Source organism: Condylostylus longicornis, unplaced genomic scaffold (assembly GCF_029603195.1).
Source record: "Condylostylus longicornis isolate FDR11 unplaced genomic scaffold, ASM2960319v2 ptg000027l, whole genome shotgun sequence".
In the NCBI taxonomy this organism is placed as follows: Eukaryota; Metazoa; Arthropoda; class Insecta; order Diptera; family Dolichopodidae; genus Condylostylus; species Condylostylus longicornis.
In genome coordinates this window covers 4,376,582-4,392,072 of record NW_026577996.1, presented here as the reverse complement: position 1 = coordinate 4,392,072, position 15,491 = coordinate 4,376,582, and the positions used below count along the sequence as shown (strand labels likewise).

The following is a 15,491-nucleotide window of genomic DNA, read 5'->3' as shown; positions in this document are numbered from 1 at the left end:
AGAAAATAAACTTAAGAAAAAAATGCTTATGAAATTTACTTTTTCCATTGATATTAATTTTTTTTTCCCTCAAATTAATTTCAGGTCGAATATGAGCTTATACCTAAGCAGATATAAGTAAATTAGAAAGCTTTAATGAATATTCACTTGGAATATTTTTAAAAATTAAAAATGTTTTCCTACAAAAGCATTTAAAATGAAAAATACTTAAGTAAAATCCAATTCTTAATATTGACGAATTGAATTGTTAAACATTTGGAAAGAACACCACGCAATTGAGCTTGGCTATCACGTATTCTCAAAGTTATACCAATGAATAATATTCAAAGTAAATACCATTTCATTTTTGTAAAAATATACAAAAAAAAAAACATTTAACAGATCTTGATTAACCCAAATTAAAATTAAAAACATTGATTTCAAGTTTTAAAGAGAACTTTTTTTTTTTATTAAATAGGTTGCCTTTTATTGAGTACATGAAAGTAAATTAGTAATATGCATATTAAATGTGAATTAAAAAATGAGAAAATGAATTTTATTATAAAATTTGAAAAACAGAAGCACAAAATCATCTTTGCACAAAAATGGTTGCATTAATTACATATCTCCGTCATGTTGACTCCTTACATCGTCAATCTTTAAAATCATTTTTACTAATTGTGTTGCCAATACAATTTGTTGTTTCTTGGAATGCAGTGATTCTATAATATGATTTTGTTTCATATCAGAATTCCCAGAAAACATACAATCAACTCCAAGATATGGATTTTTTTCTCCAACTTGGCGTGCCCTTAATTCAGTTAAAGTTTCAATTGGTTGAAGTCCAGAATTTTCAGCTAAAGCTAGTGGAATATTTTCCAAAGCAACGCTGAATGATCTGAAGGCATATTGTTCTAAAGTTGAAAGTTGATCGGCTTCTTTAGCGACAGCTAAAGAACAACTAATTTCAGCAGCACCTCCACCATATACAACACGAGAATCCTTTTGGAGAAATAAGAATGTAATGATAATATGAAACATTTTCTTTTCTTAACCTACCCTTATCAAGGATCTAACAATACACAATGCATCGTGAATAGAACGCTTCGCCTCATGTGTTATCATTAAATTACCTCCTCGAAGTAATATAGTTACTGCCTTTGAATTTTGACATTTTTCAACAACCAGCATATTGTCACGTGATGTACCAAAAGCTAAAATATCAATAAATGGATTTTTTTTTGTATTGCTTTATAATTTTAGATTTTTTTTTATAACTTACATAGTTCGCGAACAAGTCCAGCATGTCCTAGTTTTGCAGCAGAAAGTTCTTCAAATCTAGGAACAATTCTTCCTCCAGTTGCAATAGCTATTAGTTCAATTTCAGGGCCACCAACCCAGCGGACGGCGGGTAATTGATGATTTAAAAGTAAGTGGTTAGCTTCGTCATCGAAACCCCATTGACAAATTACTAAATTTGCTCCAGCATCTTTTACTTGCTTTACCATTTCAGTAAATTTTTCCTGCTCATACTCTCTCAAAGCTTTATAATCTTCAGCGGATGTAACGTCTAACTTATGCTTAGTTTTAGGTTTTGGTGGTTCAAATGGGCATGTTAATATAGCTATTTTAACATCTTCTAATACTTTTGGCATTTGAGAATGACTCATAGTTTTATCTATAACTACACCTTTTACCAAGCATGAATCTTCCATACGACCACCGACTTTAGTTTCAATTTTAATCAATTCGAAATTGACATCTTTTTTTTCGAAATCAGCAACAGTTAAAACAGCGTCAACAGCAATTTCTGCCATTTGACGATGACATTTATTCACAATTTTACTTCCAAGAGTAGTCATTGCAATTTGAATTAACGGTTCTTTATTATTGATATCAACAGGAAACGGTTCAGATATTGAATCCAAATGTTTTACAGCACACTGTGCAGCTAATTCAAATCCGTCAGCTATGCGAATAGGATGAATTCCTCTATCAATCAAAGCTTCAGCTTGTTCTAATAGTGCTCCAGCCAATACAACAACGCCGGTTGTTCCATCGCCTATTTCATCATCCTGAGATTGGCTTAATTGTACCATTAGTTTACCAATTTCGTGATCAACATCCATCAATTTCATTATTGTGGCACCATCGTTAGTTACAGATACTTCCCCATCAGCACTCACCATCATTTTATCCAAACCCTTTGGGCCCAAAGATGTTTTTAATGTTTGAGCAATTTGTTTCGCAGCTAATATATGGCTCTAAAAAAACAAACATTATCCGGCATTGTACATAATGAGTCATTGTTGAGGTTAAAAACAACATTTTAATAAAAACAAGCAAAATTAAAATTAAAAGTTAAAATAAAATTATGACAAACTAATACAAATTAATTTTATCAATTAATAGAAGTATAAGTTTGAATATATTAGAAAACTTCAACGAAAATTCCTTAAAATATTGCTTTCAAATTTCATCTGGAAATTCATTTCAAGTAATCAAAAGAATAGTGTTAAGCGAGAAATTTTAAATATTCGATTAACTTAACTTATACTATTAAAATTTTGAGCTTTCGCAACTTTAAATTTCTAAATAATTTGATAATCAAAAAGGAAAAATTACATTCACGTTATTACATGCAAGACATTTTTGTATTTTTACCTTAATAGCATCTGTCCCTGTAATTCTCTTTTGTTTCTCCTGGTCACGCAAAATAATAAAAGGCCGGCCATATTCATCAAAAGCGATGGTTCCAGGAAATTGTGTCATTATTCTTTATTTTGCAACTTCTTAGGATTACTGGATAAATAAGGATAACAATTTACGACACAGTTCGATTACTTGATTTTAATTTTGCGATGGAGTAAGTAAAAAACTTAATGCACATATGTAATATACATACACTTCGATATGTATATAATTTGGACAATATAATGACATTTGCATTTTGACGTTAACGTCACTGTCATTTAAAAAAATTGAGTATTCGCTTTAAAGAATATTCGAAACCGGAATGAAATGAAATGAAATAATAAAATTGAAGTCACAGGGATGTACTGTGAAAATAGAAAAAAAAATAGTATTTTTAACTATCTACATTCACACTTACTTTCGTGAAACAATTTATTCCCACTGAGTCCAATGTGTTATATCGTAAAAATATTTAAAATAATATTTTTAATTGTTAATTTAATTTTTTTTTATTTGAATCATTTTTATCTCCAAAAATACATATTAGAAAACATAGGCAATTCATTTTATTTAATACATTAAAAAAAACAAAAATTAGTTCAAAATTCATTAAGTTAAATAAAATAACAAAAAAATAAAAAATTAAAAAAGGCCTTCATTTGACAAATTTCAATCATAAATATTTTTTTCCCCAAACCTAGGTTTCTTAAAAAATTTACATTTTTTAAAAATTTAAAATTTTTTGTACATTTATTCTAGCCTGCAATGTACCACAAAAAATCAAAATATAAATTTATTCCAAATATTTTTAAAAATTATTTTTATTTTATTCCCAGTATATTATTTTATAACATGAACTGTATTTTTTGAAACATCTTACCAAATACGTAATTCAATTTTATTTAAACTCGAAATGGAAACTTAAAACATTTCATATCTTGGCAGCCCAATTAGGTTTGACAGATTGCAAAGTCAAATTCTAAAATAACTGTCAAAAAACTAGGAACAAATTTTCGTAGATATTTGTTTATTTCTACTTTTGTAGTTTAAGATTTGACTGAAAGGTCTGCCGGTGAATTGGATTTTCTACTTGTATTACATACATATATTGTGGAAATAAACTTATTTGCGTCTTTTTATTTTTTTTTTTTCAGAAAAACGAATGTTTTACCATAGTTTCTTTATAAATTGAATATTTTTAAAATTAAAAAAAAAATGGTACTAGTACGTAAAATTGAAGAGCCTGAAGAAGGTTTAGTTTACAAATCGGATAATATTAAAATTAAAATAGGTGAAAAACTCATCGGAAATGGAGTACTATATTTAACCGAAGATTGTCTTATGTGGAAACCGGATGATTCTCTTGAGGGTATATCTATGCTTTGGAAACAAATTAGCTTACATGGAATTTCCAATAATCCATCAAAATGTATATACCTAATGTTAGATCATCAACTTGTATGGGAAGGTGTATATGACCCAAGTGCAGCCAATGGAAATGCAAATGGTAATGCAATGGAACAAGAAGAAGATGACGACAGTGAAAATGATGAAGGAAATGAGTCTGGTTGTCAGGATGACATGACTGAAATGTGGCTTATACCAAACGATATTACTGCAGTTGATCAAATATTCCAATCTATGAAAGAATGTCAAACATTGCATCCTGATTCTGCTGATAGTATATCTGATGAGAGTGATTTTATGGATGCAGTCGAAGAGCAAAATGAAGATGAATTTGATGATGATAATCATGGTGAGAATGTTAATGATATGAGAAATTTAAACATAAATCAAGATCATTTTGAAGATGCTTAAAGAGTTAATGAAAAACAAGAGTGCTAAAAGAATCTATTACGCTAATTAACGGCTTCAAAGTTTTATTGTTTATGCAATATTTTACAATTAGTGTTCAATGTTTATATGTAGAATGTAGATTGAAATACTCCATCATACTTTTTATATGCATTACATATGTAAAATCTTGAAAAATTAATTTTTTATTCTGTTCATATTTCTTAATAGGTCTTATATCAAAAATTGTTAAAATATAAATATCTCTAGCACAGGGGTTTAAGTATTCGAGTTGTTTTCTGCATTTAAAATACTATTTGATTTTTTTTAACTTTAACGTAAGAATGAGTTTGCAATTGGAAATAAAAACAACTTTATTATATGTAATGTCGGTTTTTATTTATTTTCCTTATAGCATAAAAATATACAAATTACTTCCTATTTCAAAGGAATCCATTAAAAAGTAAGAAGTATGAGTATAATATCCAAAAATAAAATAGCTTTGAACTTTAGAAGTCTTTAGTAAATATGAAAACATTTTATTTTTAACGCAAAAGGAAAAAAATAATAAAATTTAAATGAAAGAAAAAATACATTAATAACTCTAAAAGTTCGAATTGCCTAAATATTACAGTTACGATTCTTTAGGCTTCATCTCTTATTTTTTTTTTAATAAATGAATTCGGTAACATCATTGGATAAAACTTCCATGAAGGAAAAATACCAGGTACTTAATAAATATCAGAATTACAGAAAAAAAATAAGATACACCCAAATTTCAGACATTGCAAATTTACTTATTTCGCCAAATAATTCAAATTAAAATTTTCCTCTAATTTCACTGGGCATGTCATTGGTAATTGACAGACTTTATTGTGACAAATATAAACAGTTGTTGTGTTTTTAATCATTTTGAATTTTTCCCGAGAATTTTGTCTAATAAAAGATTCTTTTTCTGGGTCAAAGTGAACCATTATTAAACCTGGAACATAGTATTTTCGTAAAATGTTTATGAAACGTTCTGTAACCTCAGAAGATGGACCAACTACGGCAGAGAGATTAAACCCTTGATCAAGTAACAGCAGTGCCGACATCATTTCTGGTAAAACATAACCAAATGGATTAACGTCACTGAAGAAATTTAGTAATTTTTTAGCTTGATCTTTATATTTTGGTTCATCATAATAAACAGAAAGTAAAAGGAGATTACGTGCAGCTATACTATTGCCACAAGGTTCAGCACCATCGTGATCTAAAAATGTTAATTTTTATGCATTATGAATTCTATTTGAAATAAAATATAAATTTCTCTTTTCACCTTCCTTAAGTCTTACGATAACGTTTGGAGAATTTTCTTGAGAATAATAATAGCCACCATTCACAGTGTCCCAGAACAAACTGTCTTGTATGTCTTGCAATTCTTTTGCCCACAGTAGAGCATTAGGATCCATAGAAGCTTGGAAATAATCTAGGAGACCTCGTATTAAAAACGCATAATCATCTAAAAATCCTGCAATTGGTTCTGATCTAGAAAACAAAATATCAAAAATAAAAAAAATATTACAAAATACGATAAACAAATATAAATACATACAGAATTTCTGTAGAATTGTCACCAACTCCCTTTCCATAACATGATCTTAGCAAAATTTGTTTCTCTTTGTCGAACGAAAAATTCCTTATGAAATCAACTAGTTTTTCAGCTGCACTCAAATATTCTGATCTTTTTCCACTGAAACAATTTGCTAATTTGGAAAGCCCAGATAAAACCAATCCGTTCCAAGAAGTAATAATTTTAGTATCCAAATGTGGACGTGGTCTTTTGTCACGAATTTTATGTAGTATATCATTTGCAACAGAAAGTGTGTGTTTCAATTTAGGAATTTCAATATTAAATTTTTTAGCAGTATCATTAATTGAATTTCTTACAATCAAAATATTTTTTGCAGTCAAATGGCCATGAGGATCGCTTGCGGGCTCTACATTTCCTGTTTCATTAATATCATAATGATAACAATAAATTTCGAACGCTTTTTTTGCGTCAATTTCAAATTTGCCCGCATTATTTTCTATAGCTTCACGAACTTCATCCCATGTCCATGCATAAAACGCTCCTTCTACTTTGAGTTTGTCGTCTGCTGTTGGTAAAGAATCTGCATCTTCACCAGAATAAAAAGCTCCATAAGGATGGTACAAATCCTTCATTAAATATTCAAATATATTGTGCGCTGTCTCTAAATAAAAGTCGTTACGTGTTATTTTATATGCATTCGCATAAGCTGACATTAACTGGCCTTGATCATACAACATTTTTTCAAAGTGTGGAACATGCCATTTTCTATCTACAGAATATCTTGCAAAACCACCAAAAACATGATCATGTATGCCACCATTTGCAATTTTTTCCAAAGTATTTAGTGCAATTTGTAATATTTCAGGATCTTTTTTAATTGTATATGCATGAAAAAGTAAATTCAGACGAGAAACCTCAGGAAATTTTGGATGATTACCCAAACCACCATACTCTTCATCATAATTTCTTTTATAAATTCTTATGGCCAAGTCTAGTTTAGCTTCGGCAGACTCAGGATCAAGCGCTTCTGCCGGCTTTTCGGTTAAGTTCTTTTCTATAACTTTAATTATTTTTGACCCAGTTTCTTTAAGTTCAGTTTGATTTTTTTTCCATTTTTCCGCAATAGTTCTTAAGACAGTTGAAAACCCTGGCATACCCCATCTGTCTTTTGGAGGAAAATAAGTTCCAGCAGATATTGGAGCAAGGTCTGGTGTTAACCATACTGACATTGGCCAACCCCCACTACCATTGATCATAAGGACAAAATTCATATAAATTTTATCAATATCAGGCCTTTCTTCACGGTCAACTTTTATATTAATAAAATTGTCATTCATTATTTTCGCCACTTCTTCATTTTCAAAAGACTCATGTTCCATCACATGGCACCAATGACAAGTCGAATAACCAACAGAAAGAAATATCAATTTATTTTCATCACGAGCCTTTTGTATTGCTTCATCACCCCATGGATACCAGTCAACTGGATTATGAGCGTGTTGCAAAAGGTATGGAGATTTTTCTTGTGCCAAGCGATTAGTAAATTTTGGTTCACCTGAAGATGTTCCTGCCGATGACGCTGAACTTGTAGCCATTCCAGATCTTGATAGAAAAGTTAAATGTGGACAATAATTTCTAAAAAAAAAACAAAGAAGTTAAAAATAAAAAAGAATATTTTAGGTTTTTTACAAATTCTAGTAAGCATGTAAGAGATGTATACATGTGTGAATAACTTGAGACAAAAAATTTTTTATATTGGCGATTTCTTTTTTACATTTAATTTGTATGTACGTGGTTAATTTAATAATTTTGATTTTATTAAACCAATTATTACAATTATCTAGTCTATTATTATTTTATTTGAAATTATATAACACAAACATAAAAAGCATTTACATAGTAGGCTATCTGCAAAATTGTTTTATTGTTTTAGTAACCGATAATTCGTAAGGCATTGGATAAAGTCATATACCCTGATGCTGATATAGACAACCGTTCAAATAAAAAGCAATCTAATCGACGGAAAGTAAACAGCGTTTCGGAGATATACATACATATATCACTTGGAGAAAAATCCATATTTGTAGTTGATTATATAACAAGAAACGTAACACTTGCACTATATCTCAAATTAAGTTCTATGCATATATATATATGCAAAAGAAACGGGTGTATTGATCTGAAAATCGGAAATATTTATAGGTACCAGAAAATTGTATAGCTTGAATATATAGCATAATCTAAATAACTAAAAGATATTATTATTGAATATTAACATAATATAACAAATATACGCATATAATGCATGCAGGTATATATGTAGGAGTATAATATTATGTTATAATAAATGTAAAGCGGAGTAACTTACGTATTGGAGTTTACTTGAATATTTCTTTCGTTACTTCTTCCAAATAATCGAGAATTTCTACTTAGAAGAAAGCTGCTTGCACGGGAAATGGTTTTGAACATATCAAAAATAAGTTCGTTATAAAATAAATAATTTATTTTTCATTTGGTATGAGAAAAAAAATTATAACTTTTTTGCGAGAGCAACACTATTAAAAACTTGAATCAAATTTGAAAGTGAAAGTAAATATTTATGTAAAATATTTTTTGACATTTCTCAACAGCTGATCAACGAAGAACTGGAACATATTGAAATGAAACAAATTTTTCAAATTTGTCTGAAAAGAGCTCCTGGAAACACTACATGTATTCAGGTCATTTAAATTTCGCTTTATTCTTTGATTTTAGTATAGAAATAGAAGGATTCATATCCCATTCCATGCTGGATTGATAACTTGTGTAAAGTAATGTTTTAAAACGGACTTAAACGTTGCAACACAAGTCATAAGATAAGCGAGGAAACAGAATTTTTTTAATAAAAAGAAAAGGAGTTTATGTAGTACACGTAGCACGGGTAAATTTAATCGTAGTCGAATATACGAAATTAAATAAAACAAATTTAAAACAATACTTAAAAAATTCAATAATCACGCATTTAAATGTTTAATACACTTGCTTTATTTTTACATAAATACGCCAGCTAGGTATGTAAGCATTTTTTATCTATGCATTATGTAGGTTACTTATAAAGTTTTTGCTTACATAAATATGTGTTAATTTATGCAGTAAAACACAAATGTTAAATTTAATAAAATTTATTTACAGTAAAAACGGTAAAAAGGATACATTTATTCCAAAAATGAGTGATAAAAAATGGGAACCTATTTCGATCGAAGAAACTATGTGCAGAATATATCCTGATCAGTTTCATATTCTTGAAAATTATGGTCGATCTGACGATATCGATGAGCAATATTTGAAAAATATAAATATTGTAAATGAACCTAGTGCCTCAAAAAATATTTTGCCAGTTAAACAATTTTCGATTAAAATTGTGCCCACCGAAAATATTTTAAGTGATGATGAAGATGATGATGATATTAGACACATTAAAGAAATGGAATTAAATGAACGTGAACAGATCAATTCAATGAGGAATGTTGGTTTGGCACCAGATATTAATAGCTATGTAAATAGTAATAAAACATTCCCCTGTATCATAAATGGGGGAACAAGAAAGCAAAAGAAAGGTCCACCAATTATTTTAGATGATGATTTTTTCAATGTTTCCAAAATAAAAGAAACTAACAAAAGTAATTTAAATTCCGAAAGTGTACAAAATAACTTGAATATATCTTCAGAATCAAATGCCACTTCCATGACAACATTAACGAATGATATATCTAATGTATCTTTAAGCAGTACCGAAAGTTCATTTGAAAGTGTTCCATTAAAAAATAAACCAAAAAGTATTTATGATATTTTAAAAATTGCAAGAGTACCACCGCCAAAGGAAGAGGATAAGAACGAAGCATATAATAAAGAATATCCAGCCTTAAATGCAACGAAAAAAAAAGTAAAAAAAAGATCTTCAAAATGAAATTCCATTTAATTTGGCTGTTCAAAAGTAGGTGAATATATACAAATTATAAAAATTTTAATTTAACGTTTTATATTTTGTATTTATAAAGAAAATTATGAAAATTTTAAAAACCAGCCACTGGTGGAAGAACTAGAATTTTTACATTTTGTTTTAAAATCTAAAAAAAAAACCAGAAATAATTAATAAGAAAAATTCCCTTTTTTTGAGGGTTTTTTAATAAGTGGGCCAATACTTTGAATTTTACTACCTACTCTATCCATTCTTTTATTTTTTAAAATTTCGATCATACTGTTAAAACTAAAAGTAATAACCGCAATAGAATATTTTAATAGACTTTTCCGCAACGTTGGAACTTTAAATATGCTGCAATTATGGAATTATTTTACACATGCAATTATGGAACAAAGATGCAATATTAATCGAAACTAAATTTTCAAGAATCTCCTATTTAAAGGAATAGTTTGAAAATATTGTGGCAAACTAATTGTATAAAAAATTTTATTTTTTTTTAAATTGCTAAAAACAGAAAGAAACAATGTTCGTGGAACTTATTATCCTATCATTCAATCAAAATATTTTTATTTAGATAATAAATACATATTACAATAATTTCGATTTTGAAAAAATAATAATTACATTTTTGATTTATAATTAAAAACAGAAAAATATGCAACTTAAATACATATAATTATGGGAAAATTAGCAATTTTTATAATATAAAGCCGAATTACTTATTTAAAATAAAATCTATTATATATTAGAAAATTTTTTAAATATATATTTTTCAATATTTCTAAAAGTTTTATTTGTATTTTCAATTTAAATTTTCATTTAGACAATTGTAATAAAGTAACTAATGAATCTTATTTTCTATTTACAAACTAAAGCGTTTAAATTGATAATTTATTCATTTTGCATTAAATTCTTCATTCGTCGAGAAAGAGTTGCTTTAGAGACATTAAATCTTATAGCAGCTTTATTTTGTACCATACCTCTTTTACAAGCTTCAATTGCTTTTTCTAGACTTTTCTTTTTTCTACTATCATTTCTTAAAGTTTGTCGTGTTGACATGAAATTTTCCGGAAGTAAACCTGCTGTTAATAAACGTTTTTTATACCAATGCAATGTTGATAATGGCACCCTCAAAATTTTACTGATGTTTATAAGCTTTTCACCGTTTTTTAAACGATCACATAATTCAGACAATATTTCTTTTGTGTTTCTTTTACCAAATAATTTTTCACTTTTTATTTTATATTCCGGATCATTTTTTACTTTTCGCCACAAAAGTGTTTTTGGTATATTAAAATTTTTTGAGGCGCTTGTTATGCTTACACCATTTTCAAGAATTTGTTTTACAGCTTCTTCAACTAAAATTTTACGTTGTTCCATTATGTTGTTTTCTTCATTTCCTTCAAAATTACAGGTTTGTTCAGAATTTCTCGTAATTTCATCTATTTCGATTTCATCTACCGAAAAACATTTTGGATTTTTTAAAGTATAATCATAACAATCAACAGAGTCATTATGATTATTTTCTTCTAAAGAATCACATTCCAAATTATAAACTGATGAATTTCTAGAGTTTTCACTTTGAACTTCACAAAGTTTCTAAAAAAAAATAAGAAAATCTTTAATTTGTTTGCTTATTTTTGTGAAGATAATTACGTAGTTCATGATTTGGCTATCACGCGGAAAGAGATTTTCCGTTGGTTGAATTTGACACGCATCTTTGTATTCTACTTTTCGTTTTCTATAATTCTCCTTTAGGTATTTTTTTTTAATCGGTTTTTTGTCATGAATGTCCTTGTGTAAATCTTTATGTAAATCTGATGGTTCAAAAATTGAAGTTTCATTATGCTTTTCATCTCCAATAATACACTTGTGAGAGATCTCATCGTTTATGCCAAAAAATATTTTTGTTTCAATAAAACTTGCAATTTCTTCAAGATTTAATTGAACTTCGCCTGTATACAAATAATGCAATATCTTTTGCATAATATTTTTACTTATATCTGGAAGGATTAGTGTTTTTAATGTCTCTGACGTTTCGGGAATATATTTTAAAAATTTTTTGAAAAATTCACTATTCATAGCTAAAATTGCTTGATGTGCAAAAAGAAAATCACCATCGCTAAAGCAAAACTTAATATCTGGAAATACGTGCTGCTCAAAGATATCCTTTAAAATGTTGTTATGCCGGTAGAATACCATTTCAAAATTTTCAAAAACCATTTTTTTTCTCGTGATATAGGATTTCTATAGAATTTTTTTCCAAATTTTATTTTCAAAACATTATTATTTTAACAATAATATTTCCCTAATATTTATGAAACGCTTTATTATCTATTTAAATCACGGCTGACAGCGTGAAAGATTTGAAAAAACCGTGAAACATTTTTGCCCCTTTAGCAATTTGTTGACATTTTGCGCAGAATTGTTATTAATCCAAATGTTATCTAAAAAAATATTTTACGGTAAAAAATATACCATATACTTTTACTTCAAATGACATATATTAATGTGAGATTAGACGTTTCAAACATCTAACCATTAACGAATTTCAACATGTGGTTAAATTCATATTTGCAAGTGTAACCTGTCAGCATTTGCGCTGTTGTTTCGTAGATTTTAGTCTCGACATTTCTTGCAAATAGACGTTTTTTTGGCAGAATTATTTTGTTTATTGCAGTTTAATTCCAAGTATATATATAACACCTGATTTAATGAGGGCTAAAAGCATGAACCCAATTCAATTTAGATAATAATAATAAAAATAGAAATGATCGCAACGCATGCTAGTAGGGATCTAAATGGAAGCGGTACGCAGCATTCGGTTGTCAAAAGTAAATTGGTTGCAAGTACTTAAAAGTGCACCGCCACGATTCCCGCATGACACTCAATATTTCAATTTCAAACGTGCTTTGCTTAGACTTGTAAATGATTATTATTGTTTTTGACGTTTTACGTCAATCATATTTTTTGGCATTCGCATCGCGTGGTATATTTAGATTTGCGACGTTGACAACGCAATAAATTATGACTACTGTATACCAGCTCTAATTAGTCGACCTCTTTAATATTCTTGCCAAAAATAAAATACGAATCAAATTTTTTTTCAAAACAGCTGTTATATATCACAAGAAGCAACGTTTTTGACATATTATACTAAAACAATATTTTACACATTTCAATTCCACACATTCTTATTAAGAAAACAAAATAAATGCAAGCAAAATGTTTTAGACCACTACCAATTGTCAAAAAATTTCGAAGCGTCCTTTTTTTCCAAATCATTCTGTTTTAGTATTTGGTAAATAGTGAAACAAAATAATAAATAACTGAAACAATAAAATATATAACACTTTTTTTGTATATAAACAAATATAAAAATATTTAGAATGGAAAATAATTTAAAATGGATGGGGCATACTGCAACAATATTTGAGATGCAAAGAAAGATCTTAAAAGAAGGAGCATATTATGATGTCAAACTCGTTTTTCATAATGGCGAATACTTATTTGCTCACAAAGTTATTTTATCTTCTTATAGTGATTTCTTTAAGGAATGTTTGAAAAATATACCTGAAACACTAGATCAGGAGACCGTTATTATTATACCGGATATTAAAAGATCCATTATGCAAAAAATTTTAGATTTTGTTTATATTGGCGAAGTTACGCTAAATTCATCTGATTTAACAGAATTTTTAGAAAGTAATACGTTCTTGGGTATTAAAAATTCTATAAGTTTTGAATGTGCTTTCCAAAACAATCCTACTACGCATGCAAGTGAAACTCGTATTGAAGAAGTAATAGAAATTTCCCAGTCAATTGAAAATCAAAATATGGAAACCGAACAAATAAACAGTGAATCGGAAGAGCAACAAAAAGAACACCAAAATAGCTCAAAAGAAATGCACGAACAATGTAAAAATAATTCATCAGTACATATGAAAGTTAACATTGAAGTAAGTTACAATATTCACAATTTGTACAAATAAAAAAGAATTATTATTTTAACATATTTTTCTAGAGTGAAATTGATCCCAGCCCCCAAAATCAGTTTTCGACGATTGAAGAATTTGAACAAGTTGCTGAAAGTACTGAAGCCGAAGGCGAATATATAATATCCGATAATGTTGAAAATTACACTAAATCGTATACTTTGAAAGAGGAAAAATTGTCTTCTGGCCTTATAAAAATTGAAGTGTCATCAATTCCAGTTGTTACGGCAGTCAACGAAAATCCTTCTGATGAAACAACAATTTATAAAATAACAGAAGATGAGAATGTTGAAGCTGAAGGAACCTCTTCTGTTTCTCAAGCTGAATATAAGATATATAATATTGAAACAGAAACTAATAGTCCAAACACATCTAAAACACAATACATTGGGCACAAAGTTTATACAGAACGCGAACATAATATTACCATGGCAATTAAAGATGTATTAGAAGAAAGTTTAAGCTTATCAAAGGCAGCCAGTAAATATAATATTTCAAAAACGGTATTGTGGCGAAGAATTAAAAATGATCCCATGTACAAGCATAGCCGACATAACCCAATGTTATCACTGGCGCGCGAAAGATTGGAAAAGGGGGAAACTTTGAAAAGTATTAGTCAATCGTTGAAAATACCAATGTCAACCTTACATAGACATAAGGTACGTTTGTTAGAACAAGGATTTTTGCCAGATACCGTAACTCAAGTTAAAAGACGATTAGAAGAAGATAAAATAAATTTAAAGTACAAATTAGAGCAAGCAATAAAAGCATGCCAAATGGGAATGTCACAAAATAAGGCTGCACAAGATTTTGGAATATCTAAATCAACTTTGTGGAGACATTTTAAACGTATAGAAGCATCACAATTATTAAGTGATCAACCTAATGATATAAAAAAGTATGATGCATTAGAATATAGTACAATTGAATATACAATAACAGATCAAGACGTTGACCAAGAAATTGTTGAAGAAGAGCAAGAATATTCCATATCAGAATTTGAAGATGACGAAAATAAATTTCGATCAATAATGTCGTAAAGAAATTTTAGTTCGGCTATAAAAACTTTTTTCTCATTTCTTTTTATTTTTCACGCAAGTATACAAATGTACGTACATATGTGATCAGGCTAATTAAGCTGATATCGGACTAATTTAACAATATTGTAAATTTAAGTTAAACTTCATTTTAAGAAAATTATTTTCAATTTAATCCACACATTTTTAAATTTTTTACTGCTACAATAATTTATCAAATTTCTTAAAACTTAAAAAATTTTAAGAAAATCAATAGGTAGAGTTATGTAGCAATTAAATACATATTGCTATTGTACTTAATCTGCAACCATTTCATACTGATGTTTCAATTTGTACATACATATATCTAACTTTTGTAAACCTACTAAAAATATAGTGAAAAATAATTAAGAAATTTTTTTCGAGCTTCATCATATTTAATAATTTGAAGGTTCAACTGAATTCCAGGCATTCATGCT

General features: G+C 28.3%; 6 protein-coding genes across 12 annotated transcripts; 3 read left to right on the top strand and 3 right to left on the bottom strand.

Moving 5' to 3' along the window:
• Positions 1–417: 417 nt before the first annotated feature.
• LOC129607312 (T-complex protein 1 subunit epsilon) lies at positions 418–2,907 on the bottom strand. Its single transcript, XM_055518219.1, has 4 exons — positions 2,644–2,907; positions 1,262–2,243; positions 1,039–1,193; positions 418–981 (listed from the first exon to the last, which is right to left on the bottom strand). The coding sequence occupies exons 1-4, from the start codon at positions 2,749–2,751 to the stop codon at positions 598–600; spliced, it is 1,629 nt and encodes a 542-aa protein (XP_055374194.1). The 5' UTR covers positions 2,752–2,907; the 3' UTR covers positions 418–597.
• Positions 2,908–3,710: 803 nt separating this feature from the next.
• On the top strand, positions 3,711–4,854 carry LOC129607203 (methylosome subunit pICln). Of its 3 annotated transcripts, none has more exons than XM_055517998.1 (2): positions 3,711–3,737; positions 3,828–4,854. In XM_055517998.1, the coding sequence occupies exon 2, from the start codon at positions 3,889–3,891 to the stop codon at positions 4,489–4,491; it is 603 nt and encodes a 200-aa protein (XP_055373973.1). In that variant the 5' UTR covers positions 3,711–3,737; positions 3,828–3,888; the 3' UTR covers positions 4,492–4,854. The 3 variants fall into 3 exon arrangements, with proteins under 3 accessions (XP_055373973.1, XP_055373972.1, XP_055373974.1); XM_055517997.1 differs by having other exon boundaries at positions 3,721–3,765; XM_055517999.1 differs by having other exon boundaries at positions 3,728–3,745.
• On the bottom strand, positions 4,853–8,611 carry LOC129607202 (uncharacterized protein B0495.5). Its single transcript, XM_055517996.1, has 4 exons — positions 8,409–8,611; positions 6,062–7,675; positions 5,786–5,994; positions 4,853–5,719 (listed from the first exon to the last, which is right to left on the bottom strand). Exons 1-4 carry the CDS (start codon positions 8,507–8,509, stop codon positions 5,265–5,267), a joined length of 2,379 nt encoding a protein of 792 aa, XP_055373971.1. The 5' UTR covers positions 8,510–8,611; the 3' UTR covers positions 4,853–5,264.
• A 122-nt stretch (positions 8,612–8,733) lies between these two features.
• LOC129607289 (uncharacterized) lies at positions 8,734–10,452 on the top strand. 4 transcript variants are annotated; one of them, XM_055518178.1, is made up of 3 exons: positions 8,734–9,090; positions 9,212–10,013; positions 10,322–10,452. In XM_055518178.1, the coding sequence occupies exon 2, from the start codon at positions 9,246–9,248 to the stop codon at positions 9,984–9,986; it is 741 nt and encodes a 246-aa protein (XP_055374153.1). In that variant the 5' UTR covers positions 8,734–9,090; positions 9,212–9,245; the 3' UTR covers positions 9,987–10,013; positions 10,322–10,452. The 4 variants fall into 4 exon arrangements, with proteins under 4 accessions (XP_055374153.1, XP_055374152.1, XP_055374155.1 ...); XM_055518177.1 differs by lacking the exon at positions 10,322–10,452 and adding an exon at positions 10,078–10,180; XM_055518180.1 differs by lacking the exon at positions 10,322–10,452 and having other exon boundaries at positions 8,734–8,960; positions 9,212–9,987.
• A 416-nt stretch (positions 10,453–10,868) lies between these two features.
• LOC129607287 (uncharacterized) lies at positions 10,869–12,326 on the bottom strand. Its single transcript, XM_055518176.1, has 2 exons — positions 11,658–12,326; positions 10,869–11,600 (listed from the first exon to the last, which is right to left on the bottom strand). Exons 1-2 carry the CDS (start codon positions 12,222–12,224, stop codon positions 10,893–10,895), a joined length of 1,275 nt encoding a protein of 424 aa, XP_055374151.1. The 5' UTR covers positions 12,225–12,326; the 3' UTR covers positions 10,869–10,892.
• A 925-nt stretch (positions 12,327–13,251) lies between these two features.
• LOC129607453 (uncharacterized) lies at positions 13,252–15,470 on the top strand. 2 transcript variants are annotated; one of them, XM_055518482.1, is made up of 3 exons: positions 13,252–13,302; positions 13,390–13,960; positions 14,026–15,470. In XM_055518482.1, exons 2-3 carry the CDS (start codon positions 13,391–13,393, stop codon positions 15,034–15,036), a joined length of 1,581 nt encoding a protein of 526 aa, XP_055374457.1. In that variant the 5' UTR covers positions 13,252–13,302; position 13,390; the 3' UTR covers positions 15,037–15,470. The 2 variants fall into 2 exon arrangements, with proteins under 2 accessions (XP_055374457.1, XP_055374456.1); XM_055518481.1 differs by having other exon boundaries at positions 13,275–13,960.
• The last annotated feature ends 21 nt before the right edge of the window (positions 15,471–15,491 follow it).

Excerpts from the sequence above, each read along its gene's own strand:
- LOC129607312 (XM_055518219.1), bottom strand. The coding sequence starts at position 2,751 with ATGACACAATTTCCTGGAACCATCGCTTTTGATGAATATGGCCGGCCT. Across the intron at positions 1,194-1,261 it reads TGGACTTGTTCGCGAACTAT|CTTTTGGTACATCACGTGAC; the intron begins GTAAGTTATAAA and ends TTGATATTTTAG. Across the intron at positions 982-1,038 it reads TTGTTAGATCCTTGATAAGG|GATTCTCGTGTTGTATATGG; the intron begins GTAGGTTAAGAA and ends TTTCTCCAAAAG.
- LOC129607203 (XM_055517998.1), top strand. The coding sequence starts at position 3,889 with ATGGTACTAGTACGTAAAATTGAAGAGCCTGAAGAAGGTTTAGTTTAC.
- LOC129607202 (XM_055517996.1), bottom strand. The coding sequence starts at position 8,509 with ATGTTCAAAACCATTTCCCGTGCAAGCAGCTTTCTTCTAAGTAGAAAT. Across the intron at positions 7,676-8,408 it reads ATTCAAGTAAACTCCAATAC|AAATTATTGTCCACATTTAA; the intron begins GTAAGTTACTCC and ends TTTTTTTTTTAG. Across the intron at positions 5,995-6,061 it reads GACAATTCTACAGAAATTCT|ATCAGAACCAATTGCAGGAT; the intron begins GTATGTATTTAT and ends TTTGTTTTCTAG.
- LOC129607289 (XM_055518178.1), top strand. The coding sequence starts at position 9,246 with ATGAGTGATAAAAAATGGGAACCTATTTCGATCGAAGAAACTATGTGC.
- LOC129607287 (XM_055518176.1), bottom strand. The coding sequence starts at position 12,224 with ATGGTTTTTGAAAATTTTGAAATGGTATTCTACCGGCATAACAACATT. Across the intron at positions 11,601-11,657 it reads ATAGCCAAATCATGAACTAC|AAACTTTGTGAAGTTCAAAG; the intron begins GTAATTATCTTC and ends ATTTTTTTTTAG.
- LOC129607453 (XM_055518482.1), top strand. The coding sequence starts at position 13,391 with ATGGAAAATAATTTAAAATGGATGGGGCATACTGCAACAATATTTGAG. Across the intron at positions 13,961-14,025 it reads ATATGAAAGTTAACATTGAA|AGTGAAATTGATCCCAGCCC; the intron begins GTAAGTTACAAT and ends ATATTTTTCTAG.